General features: G+C 50.4%; 1 protein-coding gene across 3 annotated transcripts in view; it reads left to right on the top strand.

The window, feature by feature from the left end:
• KDM4A (lysine demethylase 4A) overlaps positions 1-27705 on the top strand; it is a 39124-nt gene that overhangs the window by 5385 nt on the left and 6034 nt on the right. For 2 of the 3 annotated variants that reach the window (XM_031465581.2, XM_031465582.2), the window contains exons 4-18: positions 641-755; positions 1934-2127; positions 4189-4238; positions 4956-5059; positions 5454-5591; positions 6296-6543; positions 6947-7146; positions 8714-9099; positions 17286-17406; positions 20487-20668; positions 22183-22387; positions 22859-22935; positions 23629-23684; positions 25255-25363; positions 25670-25855. In XM_031465581.2, the coding sequence (XP_031321441.2) occupies positions 641-755; positions 1934-2127; positions 4189-4238; positions 4956-5059; positions 5454-5591; positions 6296-6543; positions 6947-7146; positions 8714-9099; positions 17286-17406; positions 20487-20668; positions 22183-22387; positions 22859-22935; positions 23629-23684; positions 25255-25363; positions 25670-25855 (2371 nt within the window). The remainder of the gene's footprint in view (positions 1-640; positions 756-1933; positions 2128-4188; positions 4239-4955; positions 5060-5453; positions 5592-6295; positions 6544-6946; positions 7147-8713; positions 9100-17285; positions 17407-20486; positions 20669-22182; positions 22388-22858; positions 22936-23628; positions 23685-25254; positions 25364-25669; positions 25856-27705) is intronic. The other variant, XM_064493656.1, reaches the window with a different exon arrangement.

The following is a 27705-nucleotide window of genomic DNA, read 5'->3' as shown; positions in this document are numbered from 1 at the left end:
CCCCTGGTAAACCACAGTTTGTTTTCTATGTCTGTGAGTCTATTTCTGGCAAAACCCTCTTTTTATGTTTTTAGGACTGTTTTATATTTCTATTAAAATATTTTGTTTTCAGGAATGGTTATTGATTGAATGTTAGTCACCACACAGGGGGCCAGGAAGGTAGCAGTGACGAGACAAGTGAGCCCTCTGGGAGCTGCTTCCTCACAGCGCAGGGAAGTGAATACTCTTCCAGGGCCTCAGCTCTCCATGTGCTGGAGGGTTTTGGCTGTCTGTGGATATGCAGGGATTTGCAGTTCTTGGTTCTCACAAATTTTTAAGCCTGTTTTCTCCCTGGGTGGCCAGGCCACTGCTGACTAAGCAGGGTGTAGTTTTAGTAGAGTCTTGAAAGAGTTGAGATAATTCTTAAGACGATGGGCTCACGTCTTTGTGTAGGTTACCTTCCTTGGGCCCAGAACTCATGGAAGGGATGTTGAAGGAGTTACTGGGTATTGGAACCTTGAAGGCCAAGGTTATGTGTCGTTCATTTGAAATTGTCTTGGTATCCGTGGGACAAGGGATTGTATCTTGTGCTGTTCATAATGCCTAATGAATTTAGTCCCTTGTAAGTGGCTAACACTTTTTTTTCTCCCACTTTTGAAAGGTACTGTACCCCACGCTATAGTGAGTTTGAAGAGCTTGAACGGAAATACTGGAAAAACCTCACATTCAATCCCCCAATCTATGGTGCAGATGTGAATGGCACTCTCTATGAAAAGGTGAGACTCACTGGAAACTCTGCAGCATTTGTGCAGTTTTGTAATGTAATCCCATTTTTATCTGCCCAGCGTGCAGTAGGCACCTCAAAGCTGTTTTGCTGAATGGGCGTTTGGACAGAGGAATGCTGTGCTCTCTTAATTACGGGTACTTTTGCATGTGACTGAATTTTACTTCTCCCACTCTAAAGGTGAATTGGATGATATGGTGTTCTTTGCAAGGGCTGTTAGAAGAGTCCGTGGGTGGTAGTGGATGGGTTCTGGAAAGGGTGGGATCGCAGTAAATGAAATGTTGGAGGAGGGCAGAGCGGTTTCTGGGGGAAAAAAAAAAGAATCGCTGACTAATATAATGAAAGGAGTATGCATTTAAGGAGAGAAACATATTTAGGTTTTTAGAATCCTCAAATAAGATTCTGTAGCAAAATCTGTTTTAACAAATTTCTTTGGCTTAGGATGTAGTGCTTTTTGGCATAAAGAACCGCCTTAGATACGGTACAAGGAAGGAATATCTGGGACCATTTTAAGATGATTAAAAAACCTGTAGGGTGTTTCAGGGATTATCCCTCTGATTACTTTAATGTTTTTGTAAATTATTGGAATGAAGGTGTACAAGAAGTGGCTTCCAGTTTTGTTGGTGAGGGTGTTTTTGGGTGGTGGGAAGTGGAGCTGGAAGGCTCGAGTCCAGACATACAGAGAAAGTGGGCTCCTCGCTGCCACTGACCAGTACGACTCAGGGTAAGGACGTGACATTGTAGACTTACTGAAGACACTGCCCAGTGGAAATTAGGGCTAGACAGGTCACATATTGGTATAGCTAATTTCCACATTTTGTGTCTTTTATGCTTTGAGAGTTCTTTCCTCTTTTGACTTGAGTTTCTTTAGCGTCTGTTCCGATGCTTCCTTTTGCTGTCACCTCCTTTTTTATTTTTCATTTACTGGTGTTTAGTGTTGTTCAGCAAGTGGTATTTGTCCTTCAGGGGTACAGTGGCTTCAGTTCCAGCGGTGGCTTTGCACTGGGAATGAGGGGTGCTGTGGTCTTCATGTCCATGCAGTTTCCACATTAATCTAGGTCTTTGTTACAAGTGACAGCTCACCTGTGATCCACTCTGTGATTGGTAGGTTCAGAGCCTCAGTTTATATTCAGTGTAATAACTTGCCCTGGTCCGTCATTTCCTTTGCAGCATATTGATGAGTGGAATATTGGCCGTTTGAAAACAATCCTGGACTTGGTGGAAAAGGAGAGTGGGATCACCATCGAGGGTGTGAACACCCCCTACCTGTACTTCGGCATGTGGAAGACATCCTTTGCCTGGCACACCGAAGACATGGACTTGTACAGTATCAATTACCTGCACTTCGGAGAACCTAAATCCTGGTAAAGTTGGCCTACAGTTGGCACTGCAGCTTCTCAACTGTCTTGTGCACAGGAAACACCTTGGGATCGAGGCAAAATGCAGATTCTGGTTTGACAGGCTTGGGGTGGGACTGGCATTTTGCATATTATCCTGATTTTCAAGCAGTGAGGTGCAATTGAAACTCTGGTGCTCCCACTGCCCTTTGAGTAGCAGGTGTTTGAGGGCAGGGCCCTTAATACCACTGTATGAAAACAGAAGGTGGCTGAGTTACTGAGAGCCACAGAGGCTCTCCCAGGCTCTCCCTCTGCTTTCTAATTTCTTTTTTTGAGCAGGCCTGAGGCTTTTCTTAGAGGCAGATTTCCAAGACTGGAGTCACTCCTTCAGATGATAGAAAGCTTTCTTTTCCTCATGGAAAAAATATTTGGTGAGCAGCAGTGTGTGCTTAACTCAAGATGCAAGGCCACTCAGTGTATGCTCCCTGCTCTTCACTATGGCTGCAGTCTGGCCTGCGAGACAAAGATTGGTTCTCTGGTCTCTCCCTGCGCCCACCCATCTCCATCTCGGCATGTTAGTGAAGGTGCTGCCTTCAGAGCGTAAGACAGATGAGGTGCCCACCCTCACACAGGTGGGAGACTGGTTAGGAGATGGAAGGTGGGAAAGGAGCTCTGATGGGGAACAGTGGGTGCGACAGGTCCACATGGGAAGGTGCGTGAGCGTGGGAATTGGAGAAGGCTCCCCTGAAAGAGGTGACCTTGCAGATGAGGATGTGGTTCAGGGGGTTGGTGGTGGGTTAGAAGGGGACCGGGGGAAGTGTGTCTGTGTGGCTACAACAACACCTGCAAAGACTAAGTTGAGAGCGAGCTTGATGTCTTTAGTGACGAGAGGAAGGAAGTCCCTTTGGTTTGGGTGCCATGTATAAGGTGGAGGAGCGAGGAGGCCGGAGGGGACACCGTGGCTGGTCATGGGGAGTCAGGGAGACTGCATCCACCTTCATTCCTTCTCTAACTTCTTCAGCCACATCCTTTCCTAGGGGTTTTCTTTTCTGTCAACTGTGTCACATTTTCCATCCTTGAGGGGGGAAGCCCTTTGGAGCCTGTGACTCCCCCCCGACTACTGTCCCGGTTCCTTCCTTGGATGGCTCAACCTCTAGAACCTCTGGCTTTTGTGTCTGCACCACGTTTACTGCTTGTTCCCTGAAGCTGCTTGTTCTGTTTTCCTGTTGAGAGGTTTTCCCGTTCCTGCGTACCCTCTTGAGGTCATCTGAAGTGAGGCCTCCAGAGACTTCTGTGCAAGGTCCCCGATAGATCCGACTCCTTTAGGGGACAGGCATTTTCTCAGCCCCTCATCTGTTTTGTTTTATAATAAAGCTGTTTAGGATGGGAAGGTTTTGCTGTTGTGGAGTAATCTTTAGAATTGATTATAGAGGTTCAAATAGACTTACTGTGAGTTCCAGAATATACAATTTAACAGTTTTGCAAAAGTTTTAAATAGTCTTATATGTGTTTTTTTTTTTTTTTTCTGTCATTTTTTAATGAAGAGTTCTTTGGTGTCTAGATAGATACCCAAGAGGGTAGAGGAGTGAGTAGTGAGTGATTGGGTAATCAGTGTAGCTGTTGTGGAGAAGGGAAAATGGGTTTATCAGCAGGTATGGGGCCAGATCTGGTGTCGAATCCATCTTCACCTAGTTTTCGACTATTCCTCTGTGCCACCCCAGTTAGGTCTTTGAGGCTCTACCAAGAGCACTTTAGTGCTGTGCTTTTTTTTTTTTTTTTTAATTTTATTGCACCAACAACATTAAAAGGAAAGCAACAATGAATGCACATGGTAAATCCTGGTTCACGGTAGATGTCCAATAAATGTCTTGTTAAATGGACGAATGTAAAAGAAAGAAAATTGCTTCTGCTTTTATGTGGGTGCCCCACTCCTTGCCCAAATAATCTAATATTTTTCCATATTCCTGTCTAGTTTTGGTAGTTGGGAAGTTGAAAACTCTGTTACTTTGAGCTGTTTTGGGAGTGGGAGCAGGCCCCTTGGCTCCTGTACTGTCCTGCTCAGTGGCCAGCGCTTTTGTGTGATTGCAGGTACTCTGTCCCACCCGAGCACGGAAAGCGTTTGGAGCGCCTGGCCAAAGGTACGCTGTCTCCTCGGTGCTGGGGCAGACCCTCCTGTGAGCTGCACTCATTGCTCTAGATGTCCACTTTCTGTGGTCAGAGTCTTACTTGTCCTTTCACAGGCCTGCATTTGAGGGGTGAGGTAGGCTGATCTCCATAGCAGAGCAACTGAAATTGGAGCCTTTCCCCATTTTGTCCTTGGAAGGGAATTAGTAATTCTTAGACTGCCTTTGTCTAAGTTTTATCATGCATGGGTTTATTTGGCCAAGGATACTATTTGTACTGGGTTCTTTTCCCTAAAACCCAAGTGTTAAATTCAAAATTGAATTATTTTATGCTCTGGTTCTTTTTAAGTAAACTTTAGTAAATTTGTCCCTCTAGGGAGTCTGTTTCACAAGAGCTTGGTTAATGTGCACTGTAGATGTGTTACTGACAAAGGGTGGAGGATACAGGTGAATGAAGAGCAGCTCTAAATAGTTTCGAGGCTTTTTATAAGAACAGAGGTAGCCGGGGCGATCCCCCAAACAGAATTTGATGACCCAGCCTACAAGAGAGACAGCCCAGAGGCTTGTTGTAGAATCTTAGGATTGGCCCTGGAGCTAGAGGGATCCATGGAGATCACATTGGTGATTCATCCTCCTTATCATTCAGATGAGACACCCAAGTGTGAAGCGACTCCGGGCTTACAGAGGCAGCATGGAGCCGTGTATTAACTGTCCCCGTTTTCAATTCAACAGGCTTTTTCCCAGGCAGTGCTCAAAGCTGTGAGGCTTTTCTCCGACATAAGATGACTTTGATTTCTCCTTTAATGCTAAAGAAGTACGGCATTCCCTTCGACAAGGTGAGCAGGTTTTGCACACAGTGGTCCTTAGGCGTACATGGAAACCACCCTTTGTGGTCTGTTTCACAGAGGAGCTTTATTCTGGTCGATCCTCTGTCCCAGGTATGGACCTGGTAGACACTGATTTCAGTGCATTAAAGGTGGGCAACTACCTTCCTGGGGACAGAGGAGGGTCGCACCCCCTTGAGCAGAGTTAATTTGGAGGAATCATTAATTATAGTCATGGCGTCTGATATGTGAGGGTTTTGTATGTCACAGAGGACACCAGGTCCCCAGGAGTTTTATGGCTTGTCCGTGGTCACATAGCTAAAGCACGACAGAGCTGGAGCCCAGGGTTCCAGGTCTGGAGACTTCTGCCATTTGCTGCAGCTGCTCCAAGTCTGCTCTTGTTCAGGTGACTCAGGAAGCCGGAGAATTTATGATCACTTTTCCTTATGGGTACCATGCTGGCTTCAACCACGGCTTCAACTGTGCCGAGTCTACCAATTTTGCCACCCGGCGGTGGATCGAGTATGGCAAACAAGCTGTGCTGGTGAGTCTGCATGGTTTCTCTCTGTAATAACCACATCTAACAATGACTGGTTGAACACACTCTTAGATACACTGGCGGGCATTTAGAACATTTCTTTGAGCAGCTGGAATTCAGAAACAAAGTGGCAGGGAATGTGCAAAAGTGCCAGCATCTTGTGTTCACAGAGTGATTTAAAAATTTCTTCAGATTGGGCACGTATAAAATGAAGTTTCCATGCTTGAGTCCATTGAGCATTAAAACCACACCCACACCCAGCGCTGTTTCTTGCTTTAGTCACCGTGGGATTTGTCTGTTGAGGAGTTCTTAGGGATTTCCTTTTGCTCTAGGGAAGCAGCAGGGCTGGATGCTTGGCCAGGAGTTGACTTGCTCACGTGGTCCTGGCTTGGAGAGAAATCAAAGGGAAGGTGGACGTTGACCGTACAGGGTCTAAGTGCTGAACTGCATCTCTACCAGCTCTCCACGTGCCCTCTCGGTGCCTGGGTGGACTTGCCCCAGTGCCATGCGTTCTCCGCCCTTTTTCCCTGCTTCCTTTCTCATTTGGAGACTCCAGCAAGGGTGTTATGCCCTCAGCCTGTGAACCCAGAAGAGTTCAGCTTTGAGCTGTCTTGTGTTTTTTTCCACTTGGAGGGAGGAGATGGGAGCTGGGGTCCGGTGGAAGCAGGGAGCGCGTGCTCACCTGAGGCCCCTCTGGTGCCTTGTGACAGTGCTCCTGCAGGAAGGACATGGTGAAGATCTCCATGGATGTGTTTGTGAGGAAGTTCCAGCCAGAGAGGTACAAACTCTGGAAAGCTGGGAAGGACAGCACAGTCATCGACCACACCCTGCCCACTCCAGAAGCGGCCGAGTTCCTTCAGGAGAGCGAGCTGCTGCCGAGAGCCCGGCATGAGGAGGAGTGCCCGGAGGAGGACATGGAAGCGCTTGAGGATGGAGAGGAGGGTGACACGAAGAGGAGGTAACCTACAGCCCTCAGGGCCCAGTTGCTTGGGGTGGGCGGTCCAGGCGGCTCCATAACCTGCCAGGAGGCTGCTTTTGAGTGGGGTGTTTAAGCCTCCGCTGAGGGAATTTTCTTCTTGGGACAGGCTCCAGAATCCTCAGTGAGGTGTTCAGGCCCTTCTTTGTGGCTGCCGCCCAGGAGGGATAGCACCTCCACGGGGGCCTTAGTTTGCTGGAGCGAGGGTCACATACAGGCAAGGTGGGTGCTGATACAACTGTGTTGGATAGAACAGGCTTGCGGAGGTGACGTCTCCGGTCTCAGGCCTGACGGGCTCTGGCCGTTTGTTTCAGGTCGTGTGTGAATGTGTGTGTGTGAGCCGATGTGTCAGGGGCTCTTAAAGAGTCTGCCCTTCTCCTTGCAGCCTTGCCAAGCACCGCATCGGGACAAAGAGGCACCGAGTTTGTCTTGAAATACCGCAGGAGGTGAGTCAGAGCGAGCTGTTCCCCAAGGAGGAGCTGGGCTCAGGGCAGTACGACATGACGGAGTGCCAGGCTGCCCTCGCGCCCATGAGGCCCACCCACAGCTCCGTGCGCCAAGTCGAGGACGGTCTTGCCTTCCCAGGTGAGTTGGTTGTGGTATTTGCCCCACAGCCCTGCTGCTCTGTTCTGTTAGGTGCCATGTGAGGGCGCGGTCACAGAGGAGGAGCGGGGAGGCAGGTCTGGGAGCAAGTAGCACGACTGGAGTGTGAGAAAGAAGTGCTTCGGTTAGGGTTAGGGACACACGGGGCGGCTGAGGGATGTAGGGAGAGACCCCGCTACCCCTTAGCCTGGTGAGGTAACGAGGAACGGGCTCCTGTGAGATGAGCAGGAATTCTGCAGGCAGACTGGAGGACGTAGAAAGGGCATCCTCGAGAGGAGCAGCAGGGGTGAAGGCGTGGAGATGTGCCACTGCACCAGCTGTTTGGGGATCTGGTAGTGACATCCTGTGACTTGAACTTGGGGTGGGAAGTGTAGGGGACGGGTGTGTCACAGGAGATGTTGCTGGAGGAACGGGAATGAGATGGTGGGGGTACTGCCCACCATCTGAGAGTTTGCTCACTGGGAGGCTTGAGGGGCTGTGTTGTATTTTAGGAAGGGATGTTGTGGTCCAATACAGTGTTTTGTTTTATTGTTTTTAATTTATTTTATTGAAGTATAGTTGGTTTATGATATTGTGTTAATTTCCAGTATACAGCATAGTCATTCAGTTATACATATATATATTTCTTTTCATATTCTTTTTTATTATAGGCTATTACAAGGTATTGAATATAGTTCCCTGTGCTCTACAGTAGGACCTTGTTGTTTATCTATTTTATGTATAGTATTTAGTATCTGCAAAACCCGATCTCCCATTTTATCCCCTACCCGTGTTAGCGTAAGTTTGTTTTCTATGTCTGTGAGTCTGTTTGTTTTGTAAATAAGTTCATTTGTATCATTTTTTTTAGATTTTCACATATAAGTGATATCATGTGCTATTTTTCTTTCTGGCTTAATCGCAATCACCAGGTCTATCCATGTTGCAGCAAATGGCATTATTTCATTCTTTTTTGTGGTTGAGTAGTATTCGCACGCGCATGTGTACACACACCCCCTGCGGCTTCTTTATCTGCTTCCATGTCTTGGCTCCAATACAGTGTTTTTAAAACATCCACTGGGGAGGTTGTTGAGGGTGGATGTGTTAGGGAGTGGCTACTTTCATTCTTGGGACAGGCATGAAGAATCTCTGTGCTGACAGTGTGTCTACCGACAGCCAGACAGCTCTGTGGACTCAGACCCTAGGGCCTGACTGCCTTTGGTGGAGCAGACTTTCTAGCCTGGACTGGCTGACTCTCTGCTGAGCCGCAGGAGACATCTGAGGAATGGCAGCTGCCACTTACTGAGTGTCTGCCAAGAGCCTGACTGTGCTCCCATCTTATACACAGCCCTGGAGATAGGTGCTAGGACCCTTGCATTACAGAGGGTGAGTGAAACTGGAGGCCCAGGGAGGCTAGGAGCTAGCCCGCATCACACAGTGCCCCCATAGGTGATGGAGTCGGAGTTTGGAGCCTCGCTCGCCGTCCACGATGTCTGTGCTTTGTCACTCTGCCTTTCACGAAGTTCAGATGTGCATGAGGAAATGGGCTCCGTCCAGTGTATCTGTGTTTCAGATTATTCCGACTCCACTGAAGTCAAATTTGAAGAGCTTAAAAATGTCAAGCTAGAAGAGGAAGAGGAGGAGGAGGAGGAGGAGGAGGAGGAACAGGAAGCAGCGGCCTTGGACCTTTCTGTGAATCCAGCTTCTCTCGGGGAACGCCTTATCTTCTCAGGCTCCAAAAAGAAGTTGTCTTCCAGCCTGGGCTCTGGTTCTTCCCAGGATTCTATTTCTTCCGATTCAGAAACCAGTGAGCCTCTGTCCTGCCGAGCCCAAGGGCAAACGGGAGTTCTCACTGTGCACAGCTATGCCAAAGGGGACGGCCGGGTCCCCGTGGGAGAGCCGTGCACAAGGAAGAAGGCGAGCACCACCAGGAGCCTCAGTGAGCGGGAGCTGGCCGAGGTACGGGCTTCGGGCCATGGTTCTGGGGTGGGCTGCTGCAGGGCTTCCAGATGGCAGGAGAGACCCTTAGAACAGACCTCCAGTCTGCACACGAGCCGAGCAAAAGCCAGGTGGCCTTGGCTCACTTCCAGCTCATTCTCTGCTGGGAGTTCCTGCCTCTTTCTCTGTGACTGTTGTTCCAGAGACTTGCATTGCAGCCTCAGTGATGCCCTCGGTGGATTTCAGCTGAGTCAGGTGCGTCCTCTGACCCTCCTGGCAGTAGGGACACAGGGTTAGGGGGCAGTGGTTGCAACCCAAGTGTTTGAGGGTTGGGGATAAGGTGGCCTTTCTTACCCTAGACTACCCCTGTAACATTCTTCACCTCCTGGGATAACATTGCTGGGAGAACTTCCTTTTGGAGACCAGGATGAATTCCCAGAGCTGTAAACGTGGACATGTTGGTTCAGGCTTTCTCCTAGAACACACTGTTGCCAAAAGCTATGTCTTGTTCGTTCTGTGCAGAAAGGCACTTGGTGGGTCTGAGTGGGATGCAGCAGGGCCGCACTGGATGCAGCCAGACTCAGGCTACCCAAGCGAGCTGCTGTCTCCCAGCCGCACAGCCTGTGGGCAGGTGGCAGTCCGGGGCAGCATGCGGCGGGGCCGCTAGCAGGTAGAAGTCAGCGCAGAAGTTCTCCTTTGTCCCACATTCCCTTCCCTTTCCCTTTGAAAAATTTGTTCTCAAAGTTTTTATTACGAAACATTTTAAGAGTACATAAATAGGATACTGTCGCCAGTCCCCGTGGACACTCTGCACGTTAACGTTTGGCACGTTGGCTTTACTTTGTCTTCGGCTGAAGTGCTAACACTTCATCCACGTTAAAATTCCTGTTTTTCAGTAGTGCCTTCCTGTGGTTGGTGTGTCCCCTTGTCTTTAACACCTGTGTCATTTTCCCTTCTGCTGTCTCTGAGTCTTGGGGCTCAGTCTCTGTAGACTCCCTTTATCCTCCCCCTTCTCACGGCGGGTGCAGGCTAGTGAGCCGGTGACCACTGTGCTGCCTCTGATGGCTGCTCTGTCTGCGCCACTGCGGCCTCTTCCACAGAGGGCTCTTCAGCTGGGAGACGGAACCCCTTCAGTTCCCTGTGGTCGCATCCCAGCCGTTGTTCCTTTGCAGAGCCCTGTGCCCTCTCGTTCATCCTGCCATCGCACTGCAGGTCCCACTGTCCTTCTCTTGCAGTGTCCTGACTTTCTTGCCTCCAGTTGCAATCACAAATGCAGCTAACAGTAGCAAGGACTTACTGTGTTCTAAATACTTTATCTGCATCGTTCAGACGATAATGGCTAACTTAATTTTGCCACAGAGTCTTGTTTTTTATGGCTTTTTTTTTTTTGGTGGGGAGAGCCAATAAATAAATAACTCCTTTATTCCTCCAAAATTACAAACCAGTTAAATATTGGGTACAGGAAGCAGGCATATGATGCTCAGAATGTCACTTTATTGCCATTTACAGTTGATTGAAGGGACTGGCTTCTAACCTGTGGCCACATGGCCAGGCTGCTCACTTACCCTCAGTTAGACAGATGACCCACCTGGTCACAGGCAGTCCTGGACTGCGCAGGCACTTCCCGACACTGTGGCAGAGCGTCTCCTGCTCGCCTTCCACGTGTTGTGTACACAGACCAGAAGGTACTCCCTCCACAAAAGGCAGGTCCCAGTGTAGTGATGCCCACTGACGTCCGAGGGCCAGGGAGGAAGGCAGGAATCCTCTCCGTGGCGAGGGCCAGGGAGGAAGGCAGGAATCCTCTCCGTGGGAATATGCCGGGAGAGGAGGCTTCTCTCCAACACGCCTCTCTTGTGCAGCCCCTACTCAGAAACTGTTGAGTGTCTGTCCTGGTTCCTTTTTACTTTGTGTGGACCTCTCGGCCACAGCCGGATGGTAATACCCTTCTCCACTCTGTCACTGGTCATCTCTCCCACCTCCCCCCTTGCTGTGCTGGCATCTTTGCAGTACTTCAGATTCACTAAAATATCTTAGCTGCTTGGCCTCTTCACTTTATAATGGTTGCTAGTGTCTACTCTTGGGCTCAGACTGTGTCTTCAAGGACCTCACGGTCCAGGCAAGTAGACAGGTGAGCGGGGATTTCTGATACTTAGTGATACTCGTAGCACCAGTGGAAGAGTTGGCAGCTTGGCCCGGGGTTGGGGTGAGGACTTGAGAGAGACTGCGGGGAAGAGGTGTTAGCAGAAGTATGCCTGGTGAATGGGATGAAATTGGAGAGGGAATCTGGGGGAGAAGAGGGTTGAATTTGGTGATGGTGGCTCATGCCGCGGTCTGAGCACATGGGGGTCCACGGTGGTTTTTTAGGTCTCAGGCATGTGAGATGAGAGGGCCTTGGGAGGTGTGGGTAGGGGTGACTGGAGCTGGGTCTTGGAGTTCTGCCTGTTCTCTGAGGCACCTTGACTTGACAGTTGTGGCTCAGGAGGCAGGGGAACGTTCCCGCTGTGTGTTTTTGGAGATTGGAGATTCCATAACACATTTTTTTTAATACACAGCGATGCACTGGAAATAATGCGATGAACCACAAATACTCCTCACCGAGATCTAACAGCTGTCAGTATTTTCCACAGTTGCCTCATCTCTCCTTTTTTATTTGTTGAAGTACTGTGTAGCAAATCCTGGTGTCATGTGATTTCTTCTCTTCTTCAGTGTGCATCTCTTAAAAATACAGGTGTTTTCTTAATCACCACACATGCCATTATTGTACCCAGCAAAATCAGAAAAATTCTTTAGCATCATCTAATACTCAGTCCATTATCAAATTTCCTCAGCAGTCTAACATTGTTTTACAGTAGGTTTGTTTGAATCAAGATTTAATTGATCTTACAATTGTTTATTATGTCTTTTAAGTTTGCCTTAACCTGGGCAGTGCCCCTCTGTCCAGCCCCCGCTGACACACTCAAGAAACGGTGTTGGTGGTTCTTTAGATTGTCCAGTGAAGGGTTTTTGAAGCTCCGCTCTGATATTTTGGAAGAACATTTTGGAAGCAGTAGAAGGGTTTTGGGGGGAAGAAGGAGGCAAAATTAGAAACAGCAGTGGCTCTCTTGATGGTGGAATTATGGATGATTTTCACTTCTTGCATTTATAAATTGAATACTTTTTATGAATAATGTGTTATTTTTATGATCAAATACTTCTGCATCAGGAAAGGAGGGAAAAAGACTTGCAGTAGGGAATTCAGTTTGGAACCTGCTCCTTTAGTCTGTGATGTGGGAGGACCGGTGGGGAGAGTGGGGCTAGACTGGGGGCTGCCTGAAAGGTAGGAGCCCAGGGCTGGGGGCTGGTGTGGGCTGAGTGGGAGGGCATTGCGGTGTGACTTGGGATTCCAGCTTGAGTTATTTACTAGATGGACGGCAGTGTATCAGTGGAGGATGGAGGTCACAGGAAAAGTGAAGGGATGTTTGAATTCGGCTCAGGACGCACATTCAGTGTGGGGCGTGCTGAGTGTGACCTGCCTGTGAGGTCACACACACCTGCAGCTCCAGAGGGTCGGCCTTCCCTTGGAGGGCATTGGTGGGCATGGAGGAGCTCACCTGTGGGGCGTGTGGAGGCTGGAGGCAGAGGGCCTGGGAAGGGGGACAGTGAGTAAAGAGCAGCCAGAGGTGCAGGGGAACTGGGAGAGGCTGGTGCCTCAAGAGCTAGGGAGGAGAGACTGGGAGCCTGTGAGTGTGCCTGTGTTGTAGGGTGAGGAGAGGGCCTGGAGCCCTGAGCAGGAGGGTGCGAGGGGCTACCCCGAGACGGGGCAAGAGGGGGTGGCTGCAGGTGGGTTTGTTTTTATTGTGGTAAAATAGATGTGACATAAAATATGACTCTAACCGTTTGCCTTTGTTTGGTGTACAGCTCAGGGGCCTGTTGTGCAGCCGTCACCAGCTGCAGATGCTTCTGAGGTGGGAGGAGACAGGTGTCACTCCTGGAACAGTCCTCTGGCTTTTTGGGCCCCAGCCCTTTTCCAAATCCACTACCCTGGAAGCCTTTCATTGCTTCCCACCTGCTTCCGGGTCTCCTTCCAGTCTCTGTGGTGCTTTGTTCCTTTTTCACGTCACTGGGCCCTGGTCTCGGGGCGATCGTCACAGGCTGGTGCGGATGTGCTGTGAGGAGCCGGGCCCGTGGTGCATTCGGCTTTGCTCCCTAAAGCACCAGCGTTGTCCCCAGGGCTGGGCCCAGGAGCCTTCTGTTATCGTGGGCGGGATGAGTGGAAGTTTAACTTTAGTGAGAAGCTGACGTCAGGATTAGTGGGGTGGGCGGAATGGTGGACTGGCAATCAAGGCTTTGGCAGAAGCTGAGACATGCTGCTGATCCCTGGAGAAGTCTCACAGCGTTGAGTCCATATTTGGAAACAGCTGGATTTTGAGGCGCACCCTTGTGGCCCCCTCTCCTCACTTCAAGCGTCCCCCAAGGTGTAACTGGGCTTCTTGCTGTTCGGCTGATGTGCCACCACCTTGTGTCAAGGACCCTGGGTGACTGGCTGCCAGGGCATTGCAGCCTCGGAGTTTTCAGTTACCTGCAGGCTGAGCCGCAGGGGTGTGCCTGCTGCAGGAGTTCTTGTTAGTTGGGGCTGCTTTGGAAAGGTAAGTTCCCGAAAGAAGAGAGAACGGTTGGTTCTTCTGCAGCAGAACAAGCCCTATTAGGAACATTGATCTTGACCTCTCTGCCCCACATTAAGGGGGTAACAAGGAACTTGAGAGCTTTGAGCTCCCACTTTCTTGCCGGCAGAGGCCTGGGAAACCCTACACGCCATCCCACCCCATCCTCACAAAGAGCCCTGGGGGGCCGTGCCCATTACCCCACTTAAGCAGTAGGTTGCTACTTGCCAGGGTCACATGGCTAGTTGGTTGAACTGGGGTTTGAACCCAGCCCTTTCTGATAAATCCTGTTAAATTCTAATTCCAGTTTAGAAATTGGAATATGTTGGAGGGCAAGACAGCACTGTGGGGAAGGGTGTGGATGCCCTGTAGCAGGAGGCAGACTTTAGCCAGAAGATGGGAAAATGTGGAAGGACGTTCAGGTATTTGAATAGGCCTGACTGCTTTGGTCAATGTCAGTGTGATGATAGCGGAAAGGGCAGGCTTAGACTGGGACACCAAGTCTCCCTCTGGCTGGGCTGTAAGGTCCTTGAAGGTAGAGTCAGGTCTTACAATGTCTGCATGGCCACAGCACCAGCAGGCATGGCATCCTGGGCACATCTGCTGGGTGTGTAGCAGGCACTTAGGTTAAACACATGTGGACAGAGGCGGCCTCCTCCTTCCTTTCCCAGAGCCACATCCTGGTGTTCTCGGTCTTGACCCCTCTGCCTCCTCCAGTACTAGCCTATAAAATAATTTGTCTCCACCTCTTACCCTATACTAAACCTTTTGTTGCTGCTTCAACAAGTTTCACAAACTTAGTGTCTTAAAACAATGCACACTTACTCTCTTGTAGTTCTTCAGAAGTCTGAAATGGGGGCAGGGCTGTGTACCTTCCTGGAGGCGTGGGGGGATCCATTTCCTTGCCCTTTCCAGCTTCCACCCGGCTCCTCCGTTCCTTGGCCCATGGCCCTTTTCTTCCACCTAGGGCAACTACACCTTCCTCGTTCACATCACTTTGGCATTGACTCTTCTTCCTTTTTCCATTACTGAGCACTGAATACATACGGCCCACCCAGATAATCCAGCATGATTTAAATTTAAAGGCATCTGATTAGCAACTTTAACAGTTCTTTGTGATGTTAACCTAACGTATTCACAGGGATTAGGACTGTGTTTGGGGGACCATTACTCCCTCTGCCACGTCTCCCTAGTGTCTTTCCTTTCAGGATCATCTTCTCCGCCCATAAAACCATACTCACAAGGCCCTTACCCTGAAATACAACTGCAGGAAATTTCCTTCTCAAGCCGCGATCTCATTCCTTCCCTTGATCGTCTCAAAAACAGTCTCTGTGATGTATTCACTCCCTAGTTCCTTATTGCGTGGAATTTACTTCTAAAAAAGTCCTGGCATGTCCCAGTTGCTGAATCCCTTGGCCACTGCCTGCTCAGCTCTTCGGTGGTCTTTGGACTGGATTTCCCCCCAGAAGCCTCGCCCACACCCCTGCTTATATCCTCCTTTCTTCCCGCGTCCTGGAAGGCTTCGTCTCCAGACAGCCCTCCAGTCAGTCTTTCACTGATAGTGTCATCCGTTCACGATTTTAATTCTGAACCCGATGCTGAGGAGTCCCAGATCTACAGCTCTTGCCGTGAACTTGTTTCTGAACCCCCAGGCTGGATTTCTTCTTGCCTCCTGGGTATTTCAAAGGAAGGCCCCCAGGCAGGGGGCGTGTGTACCACATGCTGCATGTTCAGCTTGGCTTGTTACCACTCCCGCCTCGTCCACCTGAGCCGTCTCAGCCTCTCACCTTGCTGACCAGGCTGGAAACCCCACCGTCTGTTTCCTTTATTCTCTTGCCTTTTCTTCCTAGTCTCTGCCACATCTCACATTTAGGCCTGTTATCTAGGTGGTCTTCAAAGTGGGGGATGCAAGAAGATTATGGGGGTGCAGGAATTAAATAATGGGACTTTATTTTTACCTTAATCATTTTGTAGTCTACTTTTGCTTTAATGTGTAAATACATTGGGATGTAGAATTCATCAGTAAGCATACATGTGTTAGGGTGCATCTTCCTACACCTTTTATTTCCATGGTAAGACTATCAAATAAATTCGGTAACTGTGGGTTTTCCAGTTTGTTTTAGCCAAAGAACCACTTTAAGTGAAACCTTAGTCATTTAAAAAAATGTAAATGGAAAGCAGGGCTGTCGTGGTTGGAATGGAGGTGGGCCTGGAGCCCCAACTGTTCATGCTAATGGAGGCTTTTGAGGGGCCTTCTTGGTGTATGTTTTGGAAACCAGTGCCTTAGACTGTCATCATGGTTCAGATCTGATTAAAAGTCCGTGATGGTTGAAATCTCTGTGGACTCAGTAGTAAAGCTTCCCCACCGCCCTCTCTCCTCCACCATGTTGCACGCTGCCCTGAGCACCACTCACTCGTGTGAGCATGGGTCACCTCCTAGTTCCGTTTCCTCACACCTTCCTTCCCCGGGCAGGCCTTTGGGCTTGGTAGTCTCGGTCAATGATTGCTGAACGAATGGACTAAAAGACACTCAGCTGATGTCTGGAATTGGAGGCTGTGCTCTGCCTGGACGTGGCCTGCTCAGCGTTTGGTTTTTCTTGATGTCCCTGGCATGGCCCTCAGTCCCGGGGCCCCGTGAGCTGCCCGCAGGGTCTGCAGGCCCAGCGTTGCTTCCCTGATGTGGCTCTGCGGTGCTGCCACTTCTCTGTGGCACTTGGAGGCACTGGTTTTTGTCCCAGTTTGCAGAGTGGCCCTCTTCCAGGCCTCGTTTCCTCGCTAAATGGGTTTTGCTATGACCCCGTGCCTCCTGTTCGGTATAACCAAGTTTTAAATATGTTGATTAGAGACAGGCTCTGATGCGTGTTATGATTCAGTCCTATGCACTGTGAACCTGATCACATTTGCTCTGACACTGTGAATGTGGTGTTAAACGGACCCTTCCTTCCGTGGCCAGGCTGGAGCTTTCGAGTGGCGCTGTGTCCTGGCTGATGGTCTCCCTGGCGGAGGGGAGACTGATGGAGCGGTGACCAGTACCAGCTAGAGCTGAGGTCTCAGCTTCAGGGGAGGTCGGCCTGCTTTCTTTTTAATGAGCCAACTACTCCTCACTCCTTTGAATGTCCTCTGGCCTTTCAGACCTGGACGGCCCAGCCACCTGGTGCTTTGTGGCAGGTGCTGCTTGCCTTCTGGTCCAAGGAAAGGGGCCTGTGGTGCTTCCTGGTGCTCTTAGACAGTCTTGTGACAGTGCGCTTAAGGGGGGCACTTGGCACCTTCAGAGCTAGACTGGTTTTACTTTTGGTACATTTGTTTCAGGCTGCTTCTGAGAAGGCCAGGACCCTCACTTACTAGGCACAGATTTTGCCCGGAAATGTTTACATAATCCTAGTTTAGACTGGTTTGCATGACACTGTCACTTTGGCTTTTTCTAAGACAGGTGTTTTCTGTGTGTGATTTTATACTTCTCCGTGTCTCTCTGTTCCCCGCTCTTTCCCTCGATTTTCATTGTAAGACTAACTTCTGTTGTGTCCCCAAGTGGAGCAGAGACCATTCTGCTTTCTTGTGTTTGCCTAGGTCACGGATGAATACGTGTTTTCCCTGGAGGAGACTAAGAAGTCCAAGGGCCGGCGGCAGCCTTTGAGCAGACTCCCCCGCCATCACCCTCTCGTGTTGCAGGAATGCGTCAGCGATGATGGTGAGTGTTGTTCCCCATCCACCAGGAGAGCAGCTCTCCCTGCATTAGGACCCGCTCTGACAGGACCTCAGGAGGCCAAGCTGAAGGCCAGGGGGTAGGCCTGTGTGTCTTAGCTGTTCTCCCAGATGCTCCATGAAGAGGGCAGGATGTCAGGATATCTAATTTATAATCGTTCTGAGTTTGAGTACCTTGGAATGTACCTGTTGGGGATCACTGTATGCAGATTCTTTCCTTCTCTTAGTAGGCACCAGACTGATTTTTCAGGATAGCAAGTTCTGTCTGATGCCAAGCCTTGTGCTGAGTGTGTGGCAACAGAGATAACTAAGATATGTCCCCACCCTCGGGAAGCTCACAGGGTAGTGAGGCAGACTGACCTGTAAACAGATCTGAAGGAAGTAGGTGTTAGTTAACACAGGCAGAGGGGACAGCATGACTAACCATGGGGAAGACAAGCAAGAAGGTGTATACAGAGGAAGCAGCTCAGTGTGGCTGGAGTTACAGGGCCAGGCTGGGGGTGACGAGTGGAGGAGGAGGAGTGAGGTCATTGTGAACTAAAGAGTGGGGACTTTGCTCTTTGCTCATAGATGTTCTGGAGCCTTGGAAGTGTAGTCAGCAGAGGAGTGACGTGGTCAAGTTTGACTGTTAGATAGATTGTTCCTGGTGGTTGCCTCTTGAGAAAGAGCAGAGGGCTTGTATTGTGGTCTCTGTGAGATAGGAGGGTCTGAAACAGCATAGTGGTGGTCAGGATGGGGGACTGATGTGGTGAATGTGTCTGGAGGATAAAGTCCACTGGATGTGGTAGTGTGAGGGCAGTAGGGAAGGGGGAAGCCCAAGTAGAGTGCCTTCCGGGGATCTGGTGCTGGTTGGGTTTTGGAAATCTGTGTTCAGCGTCTATGGAGGATCTAGACTTGGGGTGCATGGAGGTGGTGCTTGCTGTCTTTATTAGGATAGACGGGGCCACTTGGGGAGAGGGCACAGAGGCTGGGATAAAGAGGACAGAGAAGAGGAGCCTGTGAAGGAGACAGAGGAGGAGGCAGCACATGGAGGGTAACTGAGGTGTCGCTGGGGCTGAGGGAGTGACTGCCGTCCGCGCAGCGTGGTCTCCTGTGCTGTCTGGAGCCCCCGGACCCAGTGAGGTCTGCTGGTGAGCCTGTCAGTGACCAGGTCCCTTGTTACTCCCAGCCAGTGCCCGGCTTCTTCCTGCCCTGTCCTAGCCTTGCTCGCACCCAGGGCTGGGTGGGCAGTTTCTCTGCTGTTCTCTATGGTACAAGGACCTTGATAAACTGGTGGGGAAAGCCTCTTGATCCTGCAGTCAGAAGTAGGCCAGACCCAAGTCAGAAGTCCTCAGTGGCCTTCCTCCAGCCCAGACTGGGGCTTCAGGTCCTCTGGGGTAGCAGCAGCCTAGCTTCATGATGGCTCCCAATGTGCAAAAGCAATGTAGACTGTAGAAAACTGGGAGAGCAGAAAAAGCTATAAAGAGGACAGCAAAACTACCCCGCAGAGGTGACCACTGTGAACATTTTAACGTGTTACTCTTGCCAACTGTTACAGTCAGATGTTATATTATGTCCATGTCCTTTTTATAATAATGCAGATGAGATCATAATATACAACTCTCCAACTTTTGTGATTTTAAAAAAAAATCTCAAGGGTGGAAAAGTTGAAGGAATAAAAATCCTGTGTATCCGCCTCCAGTGTTCAACAGCTGTTACCACTTTGCCAAAATTGCTGTTTCTCCGCGTGCCTTGTTTACGTACACACGTGTGTACATATTTGCTGTATCATTTGAAAGGAAGCTGTGTCATCAGATCACTTGACTTAAAGTACACCGGTAGGCATCTCCCAGGAGGGCTCGTCTCCTGTATAAACACCCCACTTCACTACATCTCAGGAAGTGAGCGGTGACTCCATCATAGCCTCTGCCCTTCAGTCTGTGTGCGTCTTTCCCCGCTTGTCCTAAACGTGTGTTTTTATAGCTTTTTCCCTTTAAACCGGTATGAACCAAGCTAGCGTCACACATTGCATTTGAATGTTTCTTTAGTCTTGAACACACCCCTCTTTCCACTTATAACTTTTTTACCCCCCAATGGAGGCAGGACTCATTCAGGGAAATGCACACATTTTCACTTTACAGCTCAGTGAAGTTTTTATCTATATGAACTGTAGAATTTTGACTCCTGCAATTTTCACTTAACAGTGAACATTTTCCTTCATTATTCATTCAGTTTTCACAAATAGAATGATTTTTGGCCACTTTTGATTTTTGTAAGCAGAGCAGATGTCAGTGTGTTAAGTTTTTCAGTTGTGATTGTGAGGCAGTCTGTTTCTGTTTCTTCCCTCCTGTTCTGGTCACTCTTGTTCTAGCCAGGATGCAGAAATTACCTGTGTTTGTGTTTTGGCACCATGGCTTCTGGCTTGGCCTGTTGGATGGGGCTTGTAGGAGTTGATTTTCATTGTCTGCATTGGCTTAAATTTGCTATGGTACCCTTCACTGAGGTCGGTCGTGTGCACTGGCAGCTGCCAAACCCCTTTGGATTAAACATGTCTGAAGGCATCAGGGATAACTGTATTTTTTTTTTTTTTTTTGGAGTTGGGAGGTAATTAGGTTTATTTGTTTACTGTAGGTGCTGGGGATTGAACCCAGGACCTTGTGCATGCTAATAAGCATGTGCTCTACCACTGAGCTATACCCTTCTCCTGGGGATAACTATTTATTTGCACCAAGCTTGAGTTGTAAGACATGAACACATAAATGGGTACCTCGCCTAAGTATGTTTCAGAGCTTTCCTCGGGCTGCTCTGCACAGGTCTCCAGGGTCTCGTGGAAAGCACTCGTGTCCAGGAAGAAGTGAGATCATTGGAGGGGTTGTAGCTGTGGGTTCCAGGGCTCTCATGGCATCATCCAAGTATTGTAGGAGTCTTTTGAAAATGACTTCCGCCCTTTGCCTCTGTCACCCGTAGGATCTTGGTTAGTCCCAACCTGGGACCATGAGCCTTGGCTGAGCTTATCTGCGCTCCAGGCACAGCTACAGACGTGCAGGCCTGGTGCCGACTGACTCTTGCCTCTGCTTTGTCCTCTAGAGATATCAGAACAGGGGACCCCCGAGGAGGAGGCTGAGGAGACAGAGGCCTGGGCCAAGCCCCTGAGCCAGCTATGGCAGAACCGACCTCCAAACTTCGAGGCCGAAAAGGAATTCAATGAGACCATCGCCCAGCAGGCCCCTCACTGCGCTGTCTGTATGATCTTTCAGACTTACCATCAGGTAAGCCCACCTCGTCCCCTCTTTTGGCCCAGGACCAGCAGTCATAGGGAAGCTAGGTTTAATGGGGGGTGCATAGCTTAGGGAAAGGCATGTTTCCTAGTGTCTTCTGTCCCATCATGTGCTGGAAAGGCTTTGCCAGGTGGTTAACTGTCAGCAGTGCGGGGTTTTTACTCGAGAATGCTTTGGGGAAAAGCTGAGGGCGCGGCTTAGGCTCTGGGGGATTTCCTGCTGCCCTTGGCAGTCATTGTTTGCTGAGGAACCTGCCCTTCTGTTACTCTGGTCAGTGACGATTCCTCCCAAGTGGGTTGCAGTTCTGGCCAGTCAGTCTGGAGGACTGCAGATTTCTTTAAATTAGTCTGAACTTCAGATGAAAAGCCAGATCCTCCAATGTTGTCTCTTCTTTCCTTTGCTACCATGGATGTTGGCAGTGTTGGAAAGGAACTTGGGAGGGGTAGGAGCAGAGGGCCTGCAGGATGGGGAAGGGTGGGAAGGCACCGTGGCTGAGCCCAGCTGTGCCCCTCCCATCCCTGGGGTGTTTGATGGCTCCTCCATCATGGGTCTCTTTGGGTCCAGCTCTAGGAGGCCAGGAAGGCACCCACAGCAGCATGTGCCAGATGGCTAACTCAGTCTCAGCTGGGACCTGCACAGGGTGGTATGTTGTTAACCAGTCCCCTGGTGACGGTTAAAGTGGTGTAGCCGCCACAGAGCCTGGCAGCCAGGTTCATGTTTGCCAAAGAATGAAACTTTAGACCTAGACCAATGCACTTTGAGTTAGTAATTCATTACTTCTTTCCATTGACCAAAAACAAAGCCCAAAGAACTTTATGCCTTTGCCTGTGAGGGAAGCAGGCAGATGGCCTGGCTGTATTGTCAGCAGATCTGCCGAGTGGGGCTCAGAGTTTTATGAGTGGCATAGGCTTGGGGGTCGACATTTCTGGGCCCGTCCTTGGAACCGGGGTGATGGTGGCATCCAGTGGCAGAGCCAGCAGAGTCTTGCAGTCAGGCCATTTGCCAAGGGAAGTCCATGGACATAATAATGTTCTTCCTGAAGGGGCGGGGCCCCAAGCCAGGAATGGCACATGGGGCTCCAGCCATGTGACATGACTGCCGACATGGGCCCCAAGAGGAAGTCAGTGCTGGCTGCTGGGAGCACCTGTTCTGGGTCCTCTCCCTGGGTGGGGCCGCCGAGCCGTGCCAGGGAGCCCCCAAGAGCAGCCTGCTAACATCTCAGTGCATTTTATTACCACTTGGTTTGGAGAGATTGAAATCCCAGTTGCCTCTTACCTCGCTCCCTTTTCTCAGTTGTCCCCTGGGGGCTTTCGTTTGATGCTGCTCTGAGAAATTGAATTGGAGTCATTAGAGGTAACTTCAATTAGCAGCTCTGGGATAATGGCTGTGCACCCAAGGGCCATAGCAGTTCCTTGTCAGGAAGGGAGCAGCTTTCTACCATGGAGCAGGCGGGAGCTGAGGACTTGGCGCATGTTCACTGAGGTGTGTGCCTACTCCCTCCTCAGGTCGAGTTTGGAGGCCTTAGTCAGAACTGTGGAAATGCTTCAGATTTAGCCCCCCAGAAGCAGAGGACCAAGCCACTGATTCCAGAAATGTGCTTCACCTCGACTGGCTGCAGCACGGACATCAACCTGTCTACCCCCTACCTTGAGGAGGACGGCACCAGCATTCTAGTTTCCTGCAAGAAGTGCAGTGTCCGCGTCCACGCCAGTGAGTGCCTCTCACCTCTTCTCTACATCCTGCCCCAGTGGCGTGGGACTTCTCACTGGCAGTCCTGCCACTTGTTGGCCTCCCTGCAGCCTCCCAGTGGCCTCCCTGGTCCCTCAGTGCAGAGACTGCTTTTGTGTTCTTGGGGAGGTTGGTGCTAATTGAGTCTTGAGTTTCCTGGGACTCTGGGGTCCATGCTTTCACTGTCCACCCTGGACTGTCCTCTTGGTCACAGATACCAGGAGGGGCTCAGTCCCCAGTGCTCACTAGGTGTTTGTACCCATGAATCTAGTTTCTGACTTTTTGAGACTTTGGAGCGTACTATATGGCTACATCGTGGGGGCCCGGACTCTAGAATTCAGGGGTCTCTGTAAGATTTGGTCGTAGCTTTGGGAGGTAGTATTTGGAAAGAGTTAGTCTTCACTCTAACGCTTACATCTGGGTTTAATTTGCCCATCTCGGTGTCTCTGTTAGGTTGCTATGGGGTCCCCCCTGCAAAGGCTTCTGAAGACTGGATGTGTTCTCGGTGTTCGGCCAATGCCTTGGAAGAGGTGAGTGCTTCCATGATGTTGCTGTCTCCCCATGAGACCTGGAGTTTGCTCAGGGCTGGACTATTTCATGTGGGCTTTATGTCCCAGCAGTCTGCACGTGGCCTGTTACACAGTGATGTCAGGGAGTGTTGTCAGAATAAAACCCCACGACAGTGAGAGTGTTCTTTGCCCACCTGTGGCAGGGCAAGAATGGAGTCTGGAAACTGTTTGCTCCATTGTGTCAGGACCAAGTGGAGGTCCTCCTGTGGATGGACCATAACCCTCTGGAAAGAATTGAGCCATCAGGCTGGAGCATCAGAATAGGGCTCAGGTGGTTCATTTCATAGCCTTCTCTTCATCCCTGTCCCACCGCCCCTGGAGCCTGGCAGTGCCCACATAGGAGGCAGTCAGAGCCCTATGCCTCCAGCTTGAGCAGAGTGTCATCCATGACTCTGCTTATTGTTATTATTAATAAATAGTACCGGCAAAGAGGATTATGTTAAGTCAGGGGAGTAATTGGTGTGCTTTAGCCCCGCGTGGCCTCCGTGTCTTCCTCCAGGGGTGTGCTGTTACAGGGCTGAGCTGGCGAGGCCCCGCATGCTGTGGGCTGCTCTCTTATGTGGGGGCCACGGTTGCCCAAAGGAAGTTGAGGGGAGAGCAGATGGGCTGTTAACGACCCCGTGGTGACCACTCTCCCTCCCTGCTTCTTGGCAGGACTGCTGTTTATGCTCATTACGAGGAGGAGCCCTGCAGAGAGCCAACGACGACAGGTGAGTTCAGAGCTCTGAAGCCGCAGGCGGGCACACCGTGAGGAGGGTGGCTGTTCACCGACACGACTGATGAGGACTTGGAAAGCACATTGTTTGGGGCTGAAATAGCATCTCCAAGACTCATTTTGAAAAAGGGAAGTCAAGTGGTCCCAGAGCCTTCCTACTCTACTTCCTCTCTGAGGCAGCCCTGGAAGTAACGTCCTCTGCTCGGAGGAGCTCAGGTGGACTCACGAGAGGACGAAGGCCCCATGGAGGTGACCCAGGGGCTTCACGGCTGGAAGTGAGGGTGGTTATGGTGTTAGCACGGGGGCTGGTGCAGAGGTAGCCACGGCTGTGGGCTCTGAGCCCTTTCGACAGGCAGGCTCCCTTGCTGTTTAGAATGAGGGTGGGTGTCCTAAGGAGGACAGTGGGACGAGGAGGAGATCCCCGTCCTACCTACCCTACTGCTTCACATCTGCAGAATGCTCTGGGTTCCTTAGCTCTGAGCTGGGCTTTTTGGCTGTTGGGCAGCTCGCTTTCACTGAGCTGGATTTTTGTGTTTGGTCTTGGCTTAGTGGTTCTGAGGTAGAAATGTGAGGGGATTGAGGCTTTTGCCCTAAAGAGCCGGCTGTCTAGGGGCTAGTGCACACAGGTCAATGGGCAATGAGGTGAAGCTCCTGCTTCGGCTAAAATCCTTGGAGCACATGCACTGCCTGGCCTCCAGCCTCACAGGAATCCCCTTGTGCTGTTCTGCTTGCTACTTCCAGTCCTTTAAAGGCACTCGCTGCCACAACTTGAGGTCACTGTGTTTCTCACAGTTGGAAGACAGTGGTGTTAAAGTTCTTCCTCATTTGGAGTGGAAATGGCTCTTCTTGGACCTCCCACCTTGACCTTACAACCCTTGGTCAGCCCTCCAGGGCCACGCAAAACAAATCTGTTCCCACTCTCACACCACAGCCCTGTCCGTACTGCAGACAGTGTCCCTGAGCCCTGACACTGGCTGTTTAGGTTTTCACCTGCTCTGGTTCTAAGATCTCTCGCCATCTTAGCTGATCTCATCTTGGTGCATGTCAATTTCCCCAAATGTTCAGAACTCACTTTAATTGAACTGACCTCTCAGAGTAAGTGGGGCTTGCACCAGACCTTACAGTCTGAGGTGGATGAAGGGAGCAGAAGGCAGTGGTCATTTCAGCCCGGGGAAAGGTTTGGGCAAAGGCCTAGAGGGGAGGGCGGGCTGGGGTTACTGGCAGATTGGGACATAGTTGGAGATGTTTTGAGGAAGCACCTAGGCCCTCTAATTTCTTCTCACTCCCCAGTTAGCTTGGCTCTGCTCCTTTTGCAACAGGTTGTGAGCTAGTGGTGTAAGAAGTATGTCCCTGTGCTGACCAGGGCAGTGTGGTGGGGACCTGTTTCCGCATATCATTGTGGAGACACTTCTGGTTCTTACCTCATTGGGTTTCAGGAACTTGCTGGGAAGTCTAGTGGTCAGGCCGAGTAAGGCAGGAAGCTCTATCGGCAGCCCTCGTAGGAAGAGAAGGCCCCAGGGCCTCGGAGCCAGAGAGAGACTGAGATGGCCTTTGCGTTTTGGCAGGTGGGTCCATGTCTCATGTGCTGTGGCGATTCTGGAAGCGAGATTTGTCAACATTGCAGAAAGAAGTCCAGTGGACGTGAGCAAAATTCCCCTGCCCCGCTTCAAACTGGTAAGGAGAAAGATGGGCTTGTGACTCTACATCCTATCCCTGTTTCCGGGTCTCTGTGTAGACGGGGACATAGCATTTCTGATGGCGTCCTCTGCTGGCCTTGGTTTTGGTCACGGTTTACGAGTCTCGTCCTCTGGCTAAAGCTACTTCATGAGGACACCTGTGGTCAGACACAAGATTAAAAGAGGGTGTGTGCGCCCTTGTGTTTTGGGAAGGGGGTTGGCTCTTGCATTGGGGCAGGGGAACAGTAGAGGAAACTGGACTGTTAGTTCCTGGAACCATTGGCTTGCTTTCCCTGTGTCATAGAAATGTGTCTTCTGTAAGAAGCGGAGGAAAAGAACCGCTGGCTGCTGTGTGCAGTGCTCTCACGGCCGTTGCCCAACCGCCTTCCACGTGAGCTGTGCGCAGGCCGCGGGTGTGATGATGCAGCCAGATGACTGGCCTTTTGTTGTCTTCATTACCTGCTTTCGGCACAAGATTCCCAACTTGGAGGTGAGGGGGGTGCCATTCTAGAATCCTCTCGATGGTTTCCAGGACCGTTTTCTCTGCAGGCTGTCTGTTTATTGTGTCAGCAAGTGTTATGCTTTGCGGAGCGTGCTAATGGGTACGGGGGTGGCCCCCGTCCATCTCTCCTTCCTGCCTTGTGCTTCCTAATCCAGTGGCATCAGCTGCTGTGGTCGATTCCTTTTGATTAGCTGTTCACTTGTTTGCCTCTCCTCCGGATAAACTCCTTGAGGGTCTCTGTCTTATCAATCTCGGTGTCCCTGTACTTAACACAGTGTCAGGAACATAGCAGAAACTCTGTGTAAAGTGTTGTGAACTGGGGGGAAGAGCGGTTAGCCATTAACCCCCATACAGTAGAGGGTTTTGTACTTCTCTAAACGGTGAAGCTCAGTGCAAAATCCATGAAAGGGTTTGGGGTTGAAGGTGACATTTGAAGTGGGTCTTAAACAGTAAGTAGGAATTGTGAGCAAGAGGGCCTTCAAGTCTTCAGAAACAGAATGAGTGAGTCTCAGAAGAACAGAAGTGGAAGACTGGTTCCAGGAACGTGGCGGGGGTGACACTGGACAGGCAAGCAGTGCCAGAGGATGAGGGCCCTGGGCCACCATTCTTAGGAGCTTGACCTCTGTCCTTCAAGGTGTGGAGAGCTTCTCTAATATTATGATTTAGAAATATATATATATATATATATTTGTCTTTTTTAACAGTTCCCCTGGTGGTTGTTTGAAGAAAGGATTGAGGGAATGAGAATTTGAGGCAGGGAGACCAGTTAGCCAAGGTGAGAAGTGAGGTCTGAAGTGGGAGCACAGAGGCACAGCTTTAGGGTCACATCCAGCACTGGGCTCCTACAGTGGGTGGAACTGTGACACAGTTTGTTGACTGCCATGGGGAGAGAGGACGGAGGAAGAGGAAGGGTGAGGGAGTGAGGGAGTGTGAATTTAAGATGACCCAGGCTGCTCCCTTGAAGGGTGGAAGGGATGCTGATATGATGGTATTAACTGCAAACAGGAGCTGAGATGGGGCTGGGCTATTTTGCAGTGGGGAGGGAGGAAGATGAAAATGAGGAAAGAACCTGTAGACTGAGATTGCAGGAGAATCTGATGGAGCTCCCAGTAGGCAGCTGGATTAACTGGATTAAGACTGGGTTATCATCAGCATTTAACAGGATAGTTAAATCTAATTCCCATTAGAAACGGGGCTCTGGAGATTCCTAATCTAAGGAGCAGATGGCGGAGCAGGAGGCAGAGGGAGCAGCTGAGCAGCAGAGGGGTGGAGGGAAGCAGAGCACCACAGCCAGCAGGCCAGCAGGGGGCTCCCGAGGGCCAGCGCTGGCGGGAGGGCCAGCTGGCAGCATGGTCACTGGGTTCCCCAAACCGGTGGCTCCATGGGGCAGTCAGGTCAGAAGCCAGACTGCAGCTGGAGGAGACCACCATCAGTGAGGTATAGTCCAACAAAGGAGACGCTGATAAGAGGCTTGTCCACGATGTGGCAGAAACAATCACAAAAGGAAGGACACGACAGAGCACCACTAGCCCTGAGGATAAACTCTACCATTTGGATCATGAAGGCCAGTCTGCTGACTGGGCTCTCCTTTCTTCATAAAGATGTTTTAATTGAGCAAAAGTGCTTGGGTGTGGGTTAGGAGCTTAGGAAGAGGGATAAAATTGTCAGCGTGTAAATGGGGCTCTGGAGGAATAAAAGCCTGAGGACTCTTGAGTCCTGGCTCTGGTAAGGAAATAGGAGTTTCACGCTGGAACAGGAGAGTGGTTTGGCGGCTGTATGCTGTTGGTGCTGGGGGTTCTGTGGACTATTTCTTTCACTAATTCATTCTTCACGTATTT

The sequence above is a fragment of the Camelus dromedarius genome, chromosome 14, assembly GCF_036321535.1.
Source record: "Camelus dromedarius isolate mCamDro1 chromosome 14, mCamDro1.pat, whole genome shotgun sequence".
Classification (NCBI taxonomy): Eukaryota; Metazoa; Chordata; class Mammalia; order Artiodactyla; family Camelidae; genus Camelus; species Camelus dromedarius.
Note: the sequence above shows the minus strand (reverse complement) of the source record. Positions and strands in the feature narration are given on the sequence as shown.